Raw genomic sequence first — 17182 nt, forward strand, 5'->3', positions numbered from 1 at the left:
CCAGCTAAAACTTGAATTTAACAAAGTTTTAAATAAGGTAAGAAAAATTTCAAAACTTTTCCGTAAATCTCCTACAAAAAATGAAATTTTGCAATATTTTGTACGAGCGAACTTCGATAACAGAGAATATAAACTTATTGCAGAACTAGGTGGAATAGCACATTCCATATGATTGAGAGATTTTTGAAATTGAACAGCTGCATTCCAAATGCTCTACGAGCAGTACTTTCCACAGATGCCGTGGCTGACGAAGAATGGAAATCTCTAGATTTACTATATTAAATTCTGCAGTCAGTCGAAATTATTTTGAAAGCTATTTGCGCTGATGATATGGATTTACTGAAAGCGGAACATTCTATAGAATTTTTATTGAATAAACTTAATATCGTCGGCAACCCTTTGGCTCTAAATCTTCGCGAAAGACTTATGCATAGATATAATAAGAGAAGAAATGTTGAAATCTTGACTCTCTTGAGGTATTTACATAACCCAAGGAAGTTTAAAGGTGAATCAATTTCTGGACCTTTTCTTTTTTTAACGAAAGAACATTTAAGGAAGTATGCTGAACAAACATATAGGAGATTGTTTCCTGAACATGACGCTGAGAACACAACAGAATTATACAAAGAAAATGAAATAGGAGGAGACCTAAAAACAAATGTTACTGTTGTCCCATCTACTTACGAAGGTAACGAACTCATGCGTGAATACGCAAGCGCAATGAAGAAAATGAAGGAAGAGCCCAAGAATGTAACAGATGGATTTGAAATCTCTAAAGAATTCGAATATTTTGAAGCAACCTCGAACAGAAGTGAAAAGCTCGAGAAACTTTATAGAGCATTGCTTACAACTAAAGCAACTAGTGTCCAGTCGGAAAGAGCTTTTTCAATTACTGGACTTTTCAACACAAAAATTGGGACAAGTTTCTCAGGTAAGACACTGAATGCATTGTGTTTTTTAAAAGATTATTTTCGAAGGAAAATGAATCATCAAGCAAGTCAAGAAACTTGATTGATTCTCAGAAATACAACGACTTGAAAAAACGTTGCATTCCTGATCAAATAAATATAATACCATTATTTTTTGTTATTGTTTGTACATAGATACAGATACAGGCTCCACCAACATATTTGTGGATATCAGTCAAACTGTTACTTTCTCTATTTCTCTGTGTATGTATATAAACAAAATACAATATATGACAAACTTCTTCGTTACAGGGAGACCGCCCTAAATCCGCGAAAACCCGGTTTTGAGAATTACTTGTACTTAAACTCAGTTTTGGGAATTATCGGTTTTTTTGCGAGCCCTAGTTTACACCCCACAAATACAGTTCAACAATAATTCCCCCGCACGGGGGAATTAATAACAATTTGCTTTAAGACAAAGCAATAACACAGTTCTTGAAGATATCAATACAATAATAGTTACTTACTTTCCACAAAGAATGTAATAATCCAAAGCACCATAAAAAAACGTTCGTTAAATATCCAAATAACACAACATGGCGCTAAGAAATCATATGTAAAATTATGTTTGAGGTTATAAAATTATAAATTGGTCACAATATTTCTTTTATGTTTTTTGTTTTATAATTGGAAGATACCAATTAACATTTTTTTTCTTTTCTTTTAAAATTTAATGCAACTATAACTGTCCATTTGTTATAGATTAGATATGCAAGGGTTCGAATTCCAAGAGTATTAGTTCAATCTTTATTTAATGTATAATTTATGTCTTGTAAATGTGAGTATAGTCAAATAAGCCTAATTAATTCATCTATCAATCTATTTGTAAGTATCACCTTATATTTTGATATATAAAAAAAACATATGTAGTCATTAATCTAAATCTTTATTAGATCTCCTACAATATTTAAAGGTTTTATAAAACCTATGTCTACATGTTGAAAGTGCTTCTGATTGACAATTTATTAGGTTCTTATGTTTATATAATAATATATATAGTCATTCCTTCATACAGAGACGGCAACTATTAGACTTATGCGTGTATGGTGTGGCTGAATCCATTATTGACCAGTCTAATTTATAGTTAACTTTGTTTTTCTTAAGTTTATGTATATATGTAGCTAATGACGTCGTATTGGTAGCTATATTCGGTTTAAAGGAGTGTATGTGTGCTACAAATCTTTGTTTGAAATTTACAGAACTACCTATATATACCATACTATGTGCATTATTAATTATTGTAACTATACATTCATATATTATGTTAAATCTTCTACAGTTGCCTTTTAAAGGGCATAATTTTTTATTTTTACAGATGAATACTGTCTACTATTGTAGACAATATTCTGTTCAGATGAATATTGTCTACTATTGATATGATTATTTGTGGTGTCTGGTATTATTATTGAATTTATGCCTCCTGACAGTGTCGTGGGACGTTGGACGGAGGGTCCGATTGAGTTGCAAGGAGTTTGGTTTGGACCGGACCTCCAACTGGAGAGGAGCTGGGCCGAGGTATCGAGCAGGGTGACCCACGTAGTCAGGACCTGGTCTTGGCGGTGGCTGTCCCGGGGGTGGGGGGTGGAGGTGACCAATGTGTCCGTCGCATTGGTCATCACCTACCGCCTGGCCGTCGTTCCTTGCCCTGATTCGTGGTTGATCGGGCTGGAGAGACGGCTCTTCCGCTTTTTGTGGAAGTGCTCGAAACCGCTTGTCAGACGCTCTGTTTACTGTCAACAACCGTTAAAGGGTGGACTTGAGATGCCTTCGCTGTTGATGCGCAGACATGCGCTGAAGTTGAGGCATCTTTGGCTCTACCTGGATGATGAACGGGTGTGACGATAATCGGCTGGCCAGTCTGTTCCGACGTACATTCGAGCCGAAAACCCTGGATAACTTTCAGAAGTCTCTGGTATGGCAGTGTTACTGGGGAGCCTTGCCTGTTCGGGATGAACTCGCAAGGCATGGTGGCCCCAACCCTTCGTCTTGTCCAAGATGCGAGCGGGACAGGGAAACCGTTCCGCATGCTATTGTACAATGTCCGGAGGTGTCGGATGTGTGGGTATGTGCTAAACAACTGTTGTCAGGTACAGGAAGAGTACAGCTACCGACTGAGTCTATACTAAAAATTGACCCACCTGATTTCCTCTCGAAAGAAGGTAAGATTTGTTTTCTCACTGTGGTAGCAATTGTGAGAGAGGTAATTTGGAGAACAAGAATGAAAGGTTTAAAGTCGGGCATTTTCATCTCTGGCTCTGCACTGGTGGATTATTTCACCTTCCACCTTAAATGGAAAATAGAGCTATAGAGGAAATGCATGACTGCAGAAATGTTTAAGAATCGATGGAAGAATGTAGCATGGAAGTTGTGAGTGGATGTAACCTCTTGAACGTGGTACAGGGCTTATCTCAGTTATCAGTGGCAAAGCGGGGCTCATGGGGTCCGAGCTAAACCCGTCCTCCCACTCCATCCGTAATGTCTTCCGGTCAGTCCCATCATTCGTTCATTTATATTGTGTTAACTTTTTAAAAGTCATCTTTTGTGTATTCCCATTCGTGTATCTGACCCCAAAATCAGGTTGTATTGTCCCCTCTGTGTTGGCCCCTTGTGGGCAATAAAGAAATCTCAAACATAATTTCACATTATATTATTTAAGTCTATGAACTATATTCGGAATACAAGACAATGTAATGGATTTTATATACAATTATTAATGGATTACTACAGAAAAATGACCAAAGAAGCATATATGAATTTCAAGATTCTCATACTAAAGTCTATTTACCATAAATCAAAAGCAGATAATATAATGGATTTTACACATAGCTATTATGGATTATTACAGAAGACCAACCAAGGAAGAAAATATGGATTAAAGTCTCATACTAAGGTGTACTTACCAAAATGCAAAGCAGTAATTTTCAATTTTTAATATTTGATTTATATTTCAAACAAACACCTTTTTATAATATTACGTCATATTTTTTTTTTAAATACCATTCGATAAATTATACAACTTCAAAATTTTATATCTCTGAAGAGCAGAAGAGTTGTCTATAAATGCTTATCAATATAGGATTCCATTATTAGGACAGCGCTTTTGTGAAACGATCGTAAGATGCTTTAAAAACTTAATTCAAAATTTTTAAACTAACATATTTATTATTATTATATTATATATTTATACTTATACATATACAAAGCATACTGGCTTCATTCCTTGCAAGCTCATGCACGTCCTCAGCTGTCATAGTCCATGTTTCACTGCCATGTAGCATGGCTGTTCATACACATGCGTCATACAGTCTACCTTTTACTCTGAACGAGAGGCCCTTTGTCACCAGCAGGGGTTTTCATTAAAGATTTCCCCTGACCCACTTCCCAAGGACTGGGATAAACAAAACTTGGCATAATTATTAGTCCTTCTCTACATAGCCCCTACGAATTGTGACACTTCTCCCATCGCTTATTGCAGCTGTGAAGACCTTGTCTGCAGAAGTCGGTAGGCTACGTCTGGAGGCAAGACTTTACCTCAGAAATAAGTTCATCATCATCCAAAAAGTGCTTCCCCTTCAAAAAAGACTTCATGGTTGGAAAGAGGTGGATGTCATATGGTGCGAGGTCGGGAGATGAGGAAGGATTTCATAGCTGCAAGAGCGTGCTTTCATCTGGCCAACACGTGCATTGTGAACTGGGGTGTTACCTTGGAGGAGGTGGACACCTTTGGTCAACATTCCATGCCTCTCTGCTTTGATGGTGTCCTGCAATTTCTGCAGAAGAGAAGGAAGCATAATATGCCTTGTTAATTGTGGTGCCCTTTGTCAGAAAATCCACCATCCCTACTCTGTGTTGGTCCCAAAAGACTGAGCATCACCTTGCCTGCTGAGGGTTGGACACGAGCCTTCTTTGGAGGTGATGGATTATCATGCTTCCATTGCTTCAACTGAACTTTAGTCTCAGGATCATAGTGATGGACCTGTGTGATAAGTCTGCCAAAAAAGTCCTCATTTTCTTGGCACATTGCCAAAAGAGCCTGGGAGCAATTGACTCATTCCTGCTTCTGAAAAGGTGCGAGCATCCACGGAATCCATCGTGCAGATAACTTCCGCATGTGCAAATGGTTGTGAATGATTTTTTTTCCACAGACCCTACACGTACCTTCACTTCTTGGGTTAGTTGCCAAATAATTATGCAGTGATGCTCCAAAATGGCAGCTTTCACTTTATGGATGGTGTTTTCATCAATGGCAGAATGTGGTCCTCCAGGAATAGGAGCAGTTTCCACTGATGTCTGACCACATTTGAACTGGTGATGCCAGTGCTTAACTATGTTGTATGATGATGCATCGTCATCATAAACTTCTTTCATCTCATCGAAAGTCTCTTTTGATGTATGACCTTTCAAGTATAAGAACCTGATCACTGATCTGCATTCAACTGCCACAAACGAATACTGCAATTTACAATTTATGATTGTAAGAGACATGATTATACCAATAAAAGTTCTTTTTCCTGCAATAACAAGAAGTTGGTCAGGGAAAATCTTTAATGAACACCCCGCATGTGTATGTATGTATGTATATGTGTGTATGTATATATATGTGTAGGAGTGGCTGTGTGGGAAGTAGCTTGCTTACCAACCACATGGTTCCGGGTTCAGTCCCACCTTGGGCAAGTGTCTTCTACTATAGCCTCAGGCCGACCAAAGCCTTGTGAGTGGATTTGGTAGACAGAAACTGAAAGAAGCCCGTCATATATATATATGTGTGTGTGTGTGTATTTGTGTGTCTGTGTGTCTGTGTTTGTCCCCCCAACATCGCTTGACAACCGATGCTGGTGTGTTTACGTCCCCGTAACTTAGCGGTTCGGCAAAAGAGACCGATAGAATAAGTACTAGGCATCCAAAGAATAAGTCCTGGGGTCGATTTGCTCGACTAAAGGTGGTGATCCAGCATGGCCGCAGTCAAATGATTGAAACAAGTAAAAGAGTATATATATATATATATGCATCTGTGTGTGTCTTTGTGCTTGTCCTTACATCACAACTGCTTGACAAACAGTGTGGTTTGTTAATGTCCCCTGTAACTTAGTGGTTCAGTAGAAGAAACCAACAGAATAATACCAGATTTTAAAAAAAAGTATGTACTGGGGTCAATTTGTCCCCAGTATGGCCACAGTCAAATGACTGAAACAAGATAAAAGATCCATAAAGATATCAAGCTATGCATATATATATATATACACATGCATATAGACAAACTTTAACATCTATTTTGCCATGCCTGGATAAGTAGACAGGCCCCACCACCACCACTACAGTATGTTGCTAATCAGTATAGTCCTTAGTCATCTCCATAGAAAGGTGCCACAACTTCAGATCTATGTTGACTGTTTCAGCCCAAGTCTTCCTTGGTGTCTCTTTTCCCCTAATTCTATTCACTTTGAACATATGACACTTCCTTATACATCTGCCCTCCTCCATACACATCACTTGTGTATACCAACGCAATCTTCATTCTTACACACTACATCTGATTCTTTTTCCATTCAGTTATCTCTCAGCTCACTTGTGCTCTGTTGTTCACACACATTACAATTAAACATCCAAGGAAGTATTTTTGCTTCATTTCTGGTCTTTAAAAATCCTTGGCAATCAAGGTCCACATCTCATTACTGAGTAAGAACCCTATACAGTGTACCCAGTGTAAACTAAGGGCGCACAAGGCAAAAGGCTTAGTGGGATCACAGGAAGGCTTACAGAAAAACTAGACTTTGTATGTGGCAGGTGCACAGGGGCAATAAGTACTAAGAGCACGTGTGAGGGAGACTCTCTCCAGTTCCCTCGAGGCTCTCTAGAAGTTGAGAGCTTCTGTTAACCTAATGGACCTAATTAGAAGTGGAGGTCAGCATGTTCAGAAAGTATAGTATCACACTTCAAAGACTAACACCATACATATAATCTGTTCTTCACTCTGAGGGAAAAGCATTTTGCCAGGAGAGATAATATAACTTTCTGAACTTTTTCTAGTTAGTTCTCAATTCTGTCAACTATGCTTTCTAAACACCCCCACCTCCACAGCTAATTAGGTTCATTAGGTTAACAGAATCTATCAACTACTTCTAGAGAACCTCCTGGGAACTGGAGAGAGTCTACCTCACACGTGTTCTTAGTACTTATTGCCCCTGTGCACCTGCCACATGCAATGTCTAGTTCCTTTGTAAACCTTCCTGTGATCCCACTAAACCCCTTGCTTTGTGCAATCATAGTTTACACTGGGTACACTGTAAAATTCTTACTTACCCCTGGTTGGGATGTGGGTCTTATTTTTTATGGCTGTTATGTAAGGCAATATGACTGTAATATGATGTTTAGGTGGCATTAATGTACTTGTCATATGAATGTGATATGGATCTTTTCTTTATGTAACTATGACATGTCTTCGTTCTTTATGTGGCTGTTATGTGTTGTAATATGGTTTTATGTGGCTGTGACATGCTATAATATGTTTTTTTTATTTTATGTGGGTGTGAATTTACAATATGGCTATACTATGGTTTTTTTATGTGATTGTGAAGTTGCAATACGGCTGTAATGTGTTACAATATGACTGTAATATGTTTTTTTTTAATGGTTATGATATGTTGCATTATGACTGTTATATGGTTTTTATGTGACTATGACGTACTGCAATGTAGTTCTAATATGGTTTTCATGTGGCTCTAACATGAATGTGATGCGACAGTAAATTAGTTTTCTTATTTATGTAACTATGATGTTGTGACATGGCTGTAATTTTCTTTCATTTATGGCTGTGCTGTATTGATGCAGTGCCTGTAATATAATGATGAAGCTGCAATGTGACAATGAATGACATGGTTGTGATGAAGTTATATAATAATACAGAGGTTGTCACTGTTGACGTAGAGTTAGGAGGGAGGGTAACAGTGAGAGAGAATGTGTGTTGGAAGAGAAAGAAGAGGGTAGAATGTCTGTAAAGTATGGCATGATTGTGTGGATGGGTAATATGATAGACTCTGTGAAGATGAGTTAACAAGACATTTGGGATTTAAGCAGAAAATAAAAAGTTCTCTGCCAAAGGTGGAATCGTTTTGGTATGGTTCTCTGTGTGTGAAGGAGTGGTAGACAAACAATGTAATATGAGAATTAGCTGTAGACAATACAGAAGTAGGCCAAAACATAAAACTGAAAACGAATAGGGCTAAAGAAGAACAAAAAACAAAAATCGAGTGAGTTGAATAAAACAGAAACAGGGAGACATCTGACATTTTAAAATAATTGTGATTATAAAAGGGGTTAGAGTTGATGGATCCCTCAAAGTTCCTTAAGGACATAGCTGTGTGGTTAAGAAGGAGTTCAATCAGTAAAAAGAGGGAACACACACACACACACATACACACACGGGTTATTTTATTTTAAAAGATAAAAAAAACTGCACATTGAACTGCAAAAGATACACTATTTTTTCAAATGTCATTTTTATATGGTAAATTCTGAAAATTTATTTCAGGGGATGTAAGTGTAAATATTCCAAGACATGCTGGTTTATGACTGAGACCCAAATTGCAGTTAACCTTTCAACTTTCCCTGAAACAAGATGCCTAAACGCAGCTGCGTTGAATACCGTGGGGGGCAGTCGCAAACAGTTGTCATGAAAATGCACATGCATCTTGTGGAGGTTATGGGTATAAAAATAACTTGAACTGCGTTCCTAGCATTTGTAATTTGGATGCATCAGGTATGATCCAATTGTAAGCAGCGCAGAGAGAATAAACTATCGGCCAATTGCAAGCAGGGCACACTGCTCTGGCTGTTCCAAGGTGGAAACACAATACCGGCTCTTGTCAGAGAAGACTATCAACCTCTATTGTTGATGTCGCCAATGTCAGTGCTGTGTAGCCCACTGTAGTCATGTCTGATGGTGGCAGGCAGTGAGGACAGATTTCAATAATGGGATACTTTTAGAATGTCATTGTAGGGTTAGTATGAGAGGCTGGTTCTGGCCAGTTTGAACATAAACAGGTGAAATATTTTGGCTGGCCAGATATGGATGGTTTAAATGTTAAAGGGTTAAACTAAACTCAATATATAACTAGTACTCACTGACCCTAAAAAGATAAACAACAAAACAAGGGAACTTCAATAAAGGTGTGGGTGTGGCCATGTGGTTAGAAACTTGTTTCACAACCACATGGTTCTGGGTTCAGTCCCACTGCGTGACATCTTGGGCAAGTGTCTTCTACTATAGCTTTGTGAGTGGATTTGGTAGACAGAAACTGAAAGAAGCTTGTTGTACATATAATTATATCTATCTATGTGTGTGTCTTTGCGTTTGTCCTCCACCACTGTTTGACAACCAGTGTTGGTGTGTTTACATCCTGTAACTCAGCAGTTTGGCAAAAGAGACCAATGAAATAAGACCTGGCTTAAAAAAACAAGTACTGGGGTCATCCATTCGACTAAAAAAAATTCTCCAAGGAGGTGCTCCAGTATGGCTGCAGTTCAATGACTGAAACAAGAAAAAAAGAGAAAAAGTAACACAACAGACACCAATATATATATAAAATGGTTTTATTTACAGATTTTAATGGATTCATTCCCATTTCCCTGCCTTCTGTTACGGTGATTGTGTTGTGATAGGTGGACTGCAGTACATAGGTATAGTACTCTATGTATAACAGATGTGGATGTAGTAGATAACAATATACGGAATGTGTGTTATAGTAAATGTCACACAGCAGATTTTGTTACTGCAGATGTCCTACTGCATATATTACCCAGCAGAAGTTCTACAGCAGATGTTCTATAGTGAGCAGGTGTCATATGCAACAAGTGTCCAATCACGTTATTCAATAGATGTCTTTTAGTGAGCAGATATGTCCTACAACAGATGTCCTATAATGAGCAGATGTGTTCAGCAGCAAAAATGGAAATTACTTTTTCTTGAAATAATTCGGTGCAGCATCATAAAGCCAATCGGGATCAACCACACAGACATCTCTGTCAGAAAGAGAAACATAAGAAAAAGGAAAATTAACCAAGTTTAATTAAAAAATTAATAACAATCTCAAAGGGTACAGCTAAATGGTTAGAGTATTATTGAAACCCTGTTGAGTAAGTTGTAAAGGTTTTGAATACAAACTCAGGTTAAATGATGATGATGATGATGATGATGATGATACCTTGTAGCTTTGAGATTTCAATAATGAGCATGAGTAATACAAATACATGGCTATGTGGTAAGGAGTTTACTTCCCAACCACATGGTTCCAGGTTCAGTCCCACTGAGTGGCACCTTAGGCAAGTGCCTACTGTTATAGCCTTGGTCTGACCAAAGCCTTGTGAGTGGATTTGGTAGACAGAAACTGAACAAAGCCTGTTGTACACACACACATATATATGTATATTTATGTGTGTGTGTGTGTGTGTGTGTCACCACTCCCATTGTACAACTGAGACATTTAACTGTAAACCACACCATTAACAACATTGTGACCATCATTGTAATACCACCAACATCACCACCATCCCCACTGCCAACACCAGCAATGATAACAAATATCAGCTCGAGTTATCATAACATACACTACTACCATCACCACACCAATAATATAACCAACATCACCACCACCTACTACCATAACAAACACCAGGGATTTTTTTGCTTTTCAAAAATTAAAGCTTATTGAAAATTTTAAAATTTGGCACATTAATATACTTTTCCAAGCTGAATTGCTGGAGTTATTTCACTTTTTCCAGAAAAATGTTTTTAAAAAGTTATAGAAGTTTAAAGTTTGAGCGTTTTCACCCAGTCAGGAAACAGGATTTGAAAGTGTCATTTTGTGCATAACTGCACATTTTGTCCTCAACGCCCTGAAAATAGCACATGTTGTCAAGAAAGAGTAAACAACATGTCTTTTGTAGTTTTTAGCATTGCAATAGCACAAACTTAAAAGATTTATCAAAAAACGTTATTTAGCTGTTGTTTTTAACACACCTCAATGGCAAAAAGAAATGAGTAAACAACACAGAGCATGAACTTAAAAGATTTATCTAAAAACAAAATAGCACATTATAAATTAAATATTTAAAAAAAAAAAAACATTTTGTTGACTAGTTCATTGGAAACAAAAGTTAGAAATGCAGTCAATTTCTCAAGTAAATCACAATTTTTATATCTCTTGTGCCACATAAATTCACATCCTCAATTGTCAACAGACAGGTAATACAAGCGGTTTCAATATATTTGTCAACACGTGCTTCTTCACAGACAAAAGAGTTCTCATGTTCCACTTGTTACTATGGAAACAGACACAAATGTGTCTGTGGCTTATAACAAGGTTAAAATTACTCCAAATTTTCAAACTTTAATTGCTAATAACTATTTATTTATAGAAAAAATTATTTCCACATCATTCATTAGCCTATTAAGGTAAATCATTATACTGAATATGAAATCTACTGACTAGATACAACATCAGCACTACCATCATCATAACCACCACCACCACACTCACCAACAAGACAACAAAAGAACCTCCACATTGTTGACTAAACTGCTAGAAATAGCAGCAAAATCTCACTCAAATTACATCCTTCCATCTTAAAAAATGAGGACACCACTGGCTAATGCAATCCTGTAGTATTCCAAAGGCAGGATGATCATGGCTGGAATGCTTTTGATCAGAGCTGACCAGGGGTTAAAGAGCAACAGCAGCACCAATAACACCAAATTCAAACAACAACAAAGCCAATTAGATACGTACTATATATAAATCACCGTGTCACCTCACAACCTATAGAATCCTCTTGCCTGCTATAATTCTGTCTTAATATCATCACACCCTTAAAACACTCCCTGAAAGAAAGAGACCCCTCTAGCATCCCCACCCCAACCCCAACCCTTGTTAATTGCCGCCTTGCAAAAATAAAGAACACATCCTGCTACTGCTGCTGTTTACCATTACCATATCTCTTACCATATCCCAGTGAAAAATTACAAGCAAGGTGCAAGAGACCAGAGAAAGAGAGAGAAGATGGGAGGGAGGGAGAGAACAGAAAGAGGCTGAGAAGAAATAAGAGAAGGAAACAAGAAGGGAGGGGGGGCGAGAAAAAGAAGGGGAAGCAAGAATGAGAAAAGGGTGTATACATGTGTGGTGCAGGCAAGTGGGGTTTGTTTTGCCAAAAATCTTTCAACGCTATTTGAAATTTGGGTTCCAAATATAGTAACGTCAACAACAGTAGCAATGCTGACAGACTGAGCAGTTAGAGAGAAGAATGAGATGGGATAGAATAGTATAGAAGGAGACTGGATGGCCAAAAGGAGTCCCAATGAAAACAATTACATTTTTTAATATTCTAGTGTGTTATGCTTCCCAGCCACAAGGTTTTGGTGACTTGTAGGCACACAGTATTTTGTTACGCAACCATAATATGCTACAAAGTATATTAAATGTTTTTATAAGCAGGAGTGGTTGTGTGGTAAGTAGCTTGCTTACCAACCACATGGTTCTGGGTTCATTCTTACTGCGTGGCATCTTGGGAAAGTGTCTTCTACTATAGCCTCGGGCTGACCAAAGCCTTGTGAGTGGATTTGATAGACGGAAACTGAAAGAAGCCTGTCGTATATATGTATATATACATATGTATGTGTGTGTGTATATGTTTGTCCCCCCAACATCGCTTGACAACCGATGGTGGTGTGTTTACGTCCCTGTAACTTAGCAGTTTGGCAAAAGAGACCGATAGAATAAGTACAAGGCTTACAAAGAATAAGTTCTGGGGTCGATTTGCTCGACTAAAGGCGGTGCTCCAGCATGGCTGCAGTTAAATGACTGAAACAAGTAAAAGAGTATAAATCAATACTGTGTACTACTCTGTTAGCAGTGCACTTAAATCATGTGTTAAGGTCATCTCTAGAGATTTCCTACAGAAATTATAGCCAATGAGATCTCATCGTTTGTTTACATCTGACGTCCCGGATATGAAATGTCGTAACAATATTAGTGCTGGCTATAATTTCTGCAGGAAATCTGGAGAGATGACCTCAACAAAGCTTTGGGTCCAGTCCGCAGCCTCCCACCTCATAGCATGCGCTGGCACGGACACGTCCTCCATCTCCCGTTAGAGCATCTTACCAGGGCTTTACTCTTATTTAACTCAGTAGTTGACTTGGAGGATGCAGAGGGGCTGGCATAGGATCATCAGTAATGGAGAGTACTGGTGGACCTGGTTAGCTCTATGCATAATATCACCTGTTGGACCACCAACTTGGAATGACCCCACACACATCAAACAAGAGCATGAAGCAAGCCAGAAGGTCAGCCCATTGTGTAGCACCTTTGGCAAGTATCTTCTGCTATAGCACCTGGACAACCAAAGCTTTGTGAGTGAATTCGGTAAATGGAAACTGAAAGAAGCCCATCATTGTGTGTGTGTGTGTGTGTGTTTTGTTTGTTCTATTCTTTTACTTGTTTCAGTCATTTGACTGTGGCCATGCTGGAGCACTGCCTTTAGTCAAACAAACCAAACCCAGGACTTATTTTATGTAAGCTTAATACTTATTCTATCAGTCTCTTTTTGCCGAACTGCTAATGGATGGGGGTGTAAACACATCAACATCGGTTGTCAAGTGATGGTGGAGAGACAAACACAGACACAAATAACAAATGCACATATATATATATATGCAACGGGCTTCTTTCAGTTTCCGTCTACCAAATCCACTCACAAGGCTTTGGTTGGCCCGAGGCTATAGTAGAAGACACTTGCCCAAGGTGCCACGCTGTGGAACTGAACCCGGAATCATGTGGTTGGGAAGCAAGCTTCTTACCGCACAGCCACTGCAAGATAGTCGTAAACAGTTGTCCCTGTCATACAAACAGTGTCATTCATTTCAAGTATCTTTCCCTTAGTTTTGCTGAACCACCATAGCTCATAGGTAAATTTATATAACCTTACCTATGAGCTGTGGTTGTTCAACAAAACTAGGGGAAATATACAAGAACCAAAAATAACAGTGAAAGTAATGTGTAGGTATCATAAATATGTAAGTGATCATATGTTTATATCATAAATATGAAAGCTATTAGATATATGTCAAAATATGTTCTGTTATTTAGAACAAAACATTACAAAAAAATGGTTAAGAGGATTATTTCAAACAGAGAACAAAATTCTCAGAAATGAAGACTATAGAATTCTATGCTGTAATAGCTAAGAATGCCGTTTACCATTATTTCTCTCTATTCTACAAACATTAACAGAAGACAGAGCTAGGTCAGGTAAGCTAAAACTGCTTCAAATACTGTTAGGTTGGCAGAAGCATCAGCATACCTGATATTTCATACGGTATTTCATTAAGGCCCTTAACATTTTGTGTTCAAATCCCTTTGGAGTCAGATCTAGCTTTCATCATTACAGGTTTAAAAGTTCTCATTAAATACTGGATTCAATGTAATCTGCATCATCCTTCTTAAAATGTGTGTGCCCTTACAAATTACATTAGATATCTAACATTTCACCAAAAAACACAGACATCATAGAAGTTTCTAGATTTCAGAGTTGCTTTTTTTTTTTTATGATAAAGAGTAATTTATATTATTTGAAGATTAAGACTATCAGAATCAGTATAGCTTCAGTCAAAATGTCTTGAAATATTGCTTTATGTCCTCTTTATGTTATGAGTTCAAATCCCACTAGGATCAACTTTGTCTTTTTTTTTTTTTTTCCCTGGGAAGTCAATAAAATAAAATGTACTCAAGTCAAATACTGGAATCAGTTGAATGGAATATTTTGACACAAGGCTGGCAATGTTAGAGGGAGGGATTTATAGCAAATTACATTGATTCCAGTGCTCAACCAGTACTTAATTTATCAACCCCAAAGAATAAAAAGGCAGTTGACCTCAGCAGTATTTGAACTGAGAACATCATGAATCAGAAAAAATATCATGAGACATTTTTGCCAATGCTCTAACAACTCTGCCACCTTCCCACCTTTTTCTAATTTTTAATAATAATTATTTCTGACAAATGATTTTTACAATTCCATATTAGTGAGATGAGGAATTTATATTATGCATACTGTTTATATCAGTTGGACTGGTATCCTCATCTTGATTGTTGATCTCGTTGCGTTTTGGCTGTTGTACACTCCAGCCATCTTCAGGTGTCTGTATTTTGAGACCTTTTTTTTTTTTTTCTTATTTCAGTTGATTTGTTTTGTGAATTATTTTAGTGCTTTACCAGGGATTGAACTCAGAATAATCTCTACATGACTAAGGTAATTCACAAAAAAAAAACCAAGTGAAGTCATGAAATGCAGAGAAAGAAATGAGAAGAGTGTACCTCCATGGATCAAATAAAGGGTTAGGTTAAAAATTCCAATACAACAACCAAGTTCAATACAAGTGTATTTCTCTTTATTCATACAAGGAGAAGTGTTTATGTCAGTCGTATTCAATGAATATATTGCAGTGTCTCCACCTCTCTTTCTCTCCCTCTTTTATCTGTATGTGTGTATTTCTGCATGTGCCACCAAGCTATTCAATGTGGTCACTCAACTATGCTAGTAATAACCATGGTTAGAATGCATTTGATGATAGGTCTGGTTAATCAGGATTTACCTGGTGTTAACAAAACCAACTGCATTTGATTTTAATCTATATCAGTTAGTTATATAAAAAAACAACTGACTCACCTCATGTAACACTTTGTAGTCTGCACCAGTTCTCTATATATCACGTATGCTGGTTTACAATTGAACAGTGATGATGATGGATGGATGGCACACACTTTTCTTGTTGACAACTGAAACACAATGCATTGTTTTAAAAAACATTTCCAGTAAGAAACACTGCAATTCAGAAGATATTTATAAATTTCTTCATAATTTTCTTTAAATTTTCAAACTAAAAGCATTGAACATCCAGCAATATCTGTGCTTCTCCTTCCGCCATCACTTTGAGTTGATCTGATCTGATCTTATGTTACCAGTTCCAAGGAAACCAAAGACATATCAATCACAGAACTGCAAGGTATTAACCCTTTTGTTATCAACCCTCCCAAAACTGCACTAGATAACCTTTACATGATTTCACTATGTAAACAATTGACTTAGTGCCTGATCTTCTTTGACCAGATATCTGAGCTCCTTTCAATTTCCTTCTACTAAATTCACCCTCAAGGATTTTGACAGTCCAGGGTTATAAAAGATATTTGCCCAAAATGCCATAAAGTGGGACTAAACCCAAAACCACATGGTTGGGAAGCAAACCTCTTAACCACACAGCCATGCCAGCTTCTTATTGCATAATTACTACATTATATATTTTAATATATAATTTCTGAGAATAAGAGTGAATGAATGTGAGTGTGTGTGCTCTTTCATACTTGCTTGGTTACTGGATCTGCTAGAAATAACAGCCCAAACCCCACTAAAATCACAGCTTACCCATCATTCAGAAAGAAAGGACATTAATATTTTCAGTCCTAAATGTCACTAAAAACACAGGATGGTCACAGCTGGAATGCCTCCAATGATAGGTCTACTTGAACAGATGACCTGAGTCTAAGCAACCAAATATTACAACAACTACACTAATGAGGTGTATGAGTCAATGAGGGAGACTCTACATCAGTCTGCTAGAAACAGCAGTCAATTCTCTTCTCAAACTACACCCTTCTCATAAAAGAATACACTCAATGATAACATCAGACTTTTCCCTGAGAAAAAGATAACTTGGTCATGCATGGAAGGCTTTTGATCATATCTCTATGCTGGTTGTTAAACATGCTTGCAATGGCAGCCAATTATCCATTATTAAACCTTGTTGTCTCAGAAGATGAAATAGTAATATGTAGAGGAGCACTGATTATATATAGGGCTGCTTGACCAGGACTGACCTGTAGCTAAACAACAACACAAGGGACCAAAGACATTAGCCTTACCGTAATATAGTTGCCATCTTTCTCAAGTTCAGCAGCATTCATAAAAAAACCAGCAACCAAACATTTCCTAAAAGACAAAAAAAAAGTCAAAATATTTATTCATTGATTGATTTAATGATGTTGAATTGTTTCAGCCTATTTTAGTTTTAAAATGTTATTTTTTGTTTCAGAAATTTAGATTTGGTATATGGCTTTGTACAAATGGGAAGACAAAAGATTGTGCATATGTGTGTGTGTGTGTATATA

At 37.4% G+C, this 17182-nt stretch overlaps 2 protein-coding genes across 5 annotated transcripts in view; one reads left to right on the forward strand and one right to left on the reverse strand.

Annotated features, from left to right (window-relative positions):
• Positions 1-203: 203 nt before the first annotated feature.
• LOC106875891 (uncharacterized) overlaps positions 204-17182 on the forward strand; it is a 43997-nt gene continuing 27018 nt past the window's right edge. Inside the window, exon 1 of the mRNA XM_052975344.2 lies at positions 204-931. Within this exon, the coding sequence (XP_052831304.1) occupies positions 331-931 (601 nt within the window). The 5' untranslated portion in view covers positions 204-330. The remainder of the gene's footprint in view (positions 932-17182) is intronic.
• Positions 9542-17182, reverse strand: part of LOC106875905 (ATP-dependent RNA helicase DHX33-like) — a 70408-nt gene continuing 62767 nt past the window's right edge. For all 4 annotated transcript variants that reach the window (XM_089338928.1, XM_089338930.1, XM_089338927.1 and 1 more), the window contains exons 18-20: positions 16937-17003; positions 15687-15796; positions 9542-9986 (exon numbers count right to left, since the gene is read on the reverse strand). In XM_089338928.1, coding sequence (XP_089195054.1) covers positions 9920-9986; positions 15687-15796; positions 16937-17003 — 244 coding nt within the window. In that variant the 3' untranslated portion in view covers positions 9542-9919. The remainder of the gene's footprint in view (positions 9987-15686; positions 15797-16936; positions 17004-17182) is intronic.

The sequence above is a fragment of the Octopus bimaculoides genome, chromosome 21 (assembly GCF_046866305.1).
Source record: "Octopus bimaculoides isolate indiv1 chromosome 21, ASM4686630v1, whole genome shotgun sequence".
Classification (NCBI taxonomy): Eukaryota; Metazoa; Mollusca; class Cephalopoda; order Octopoda; family Octopodidae; genus Octopus; species Octopus bimaculoides.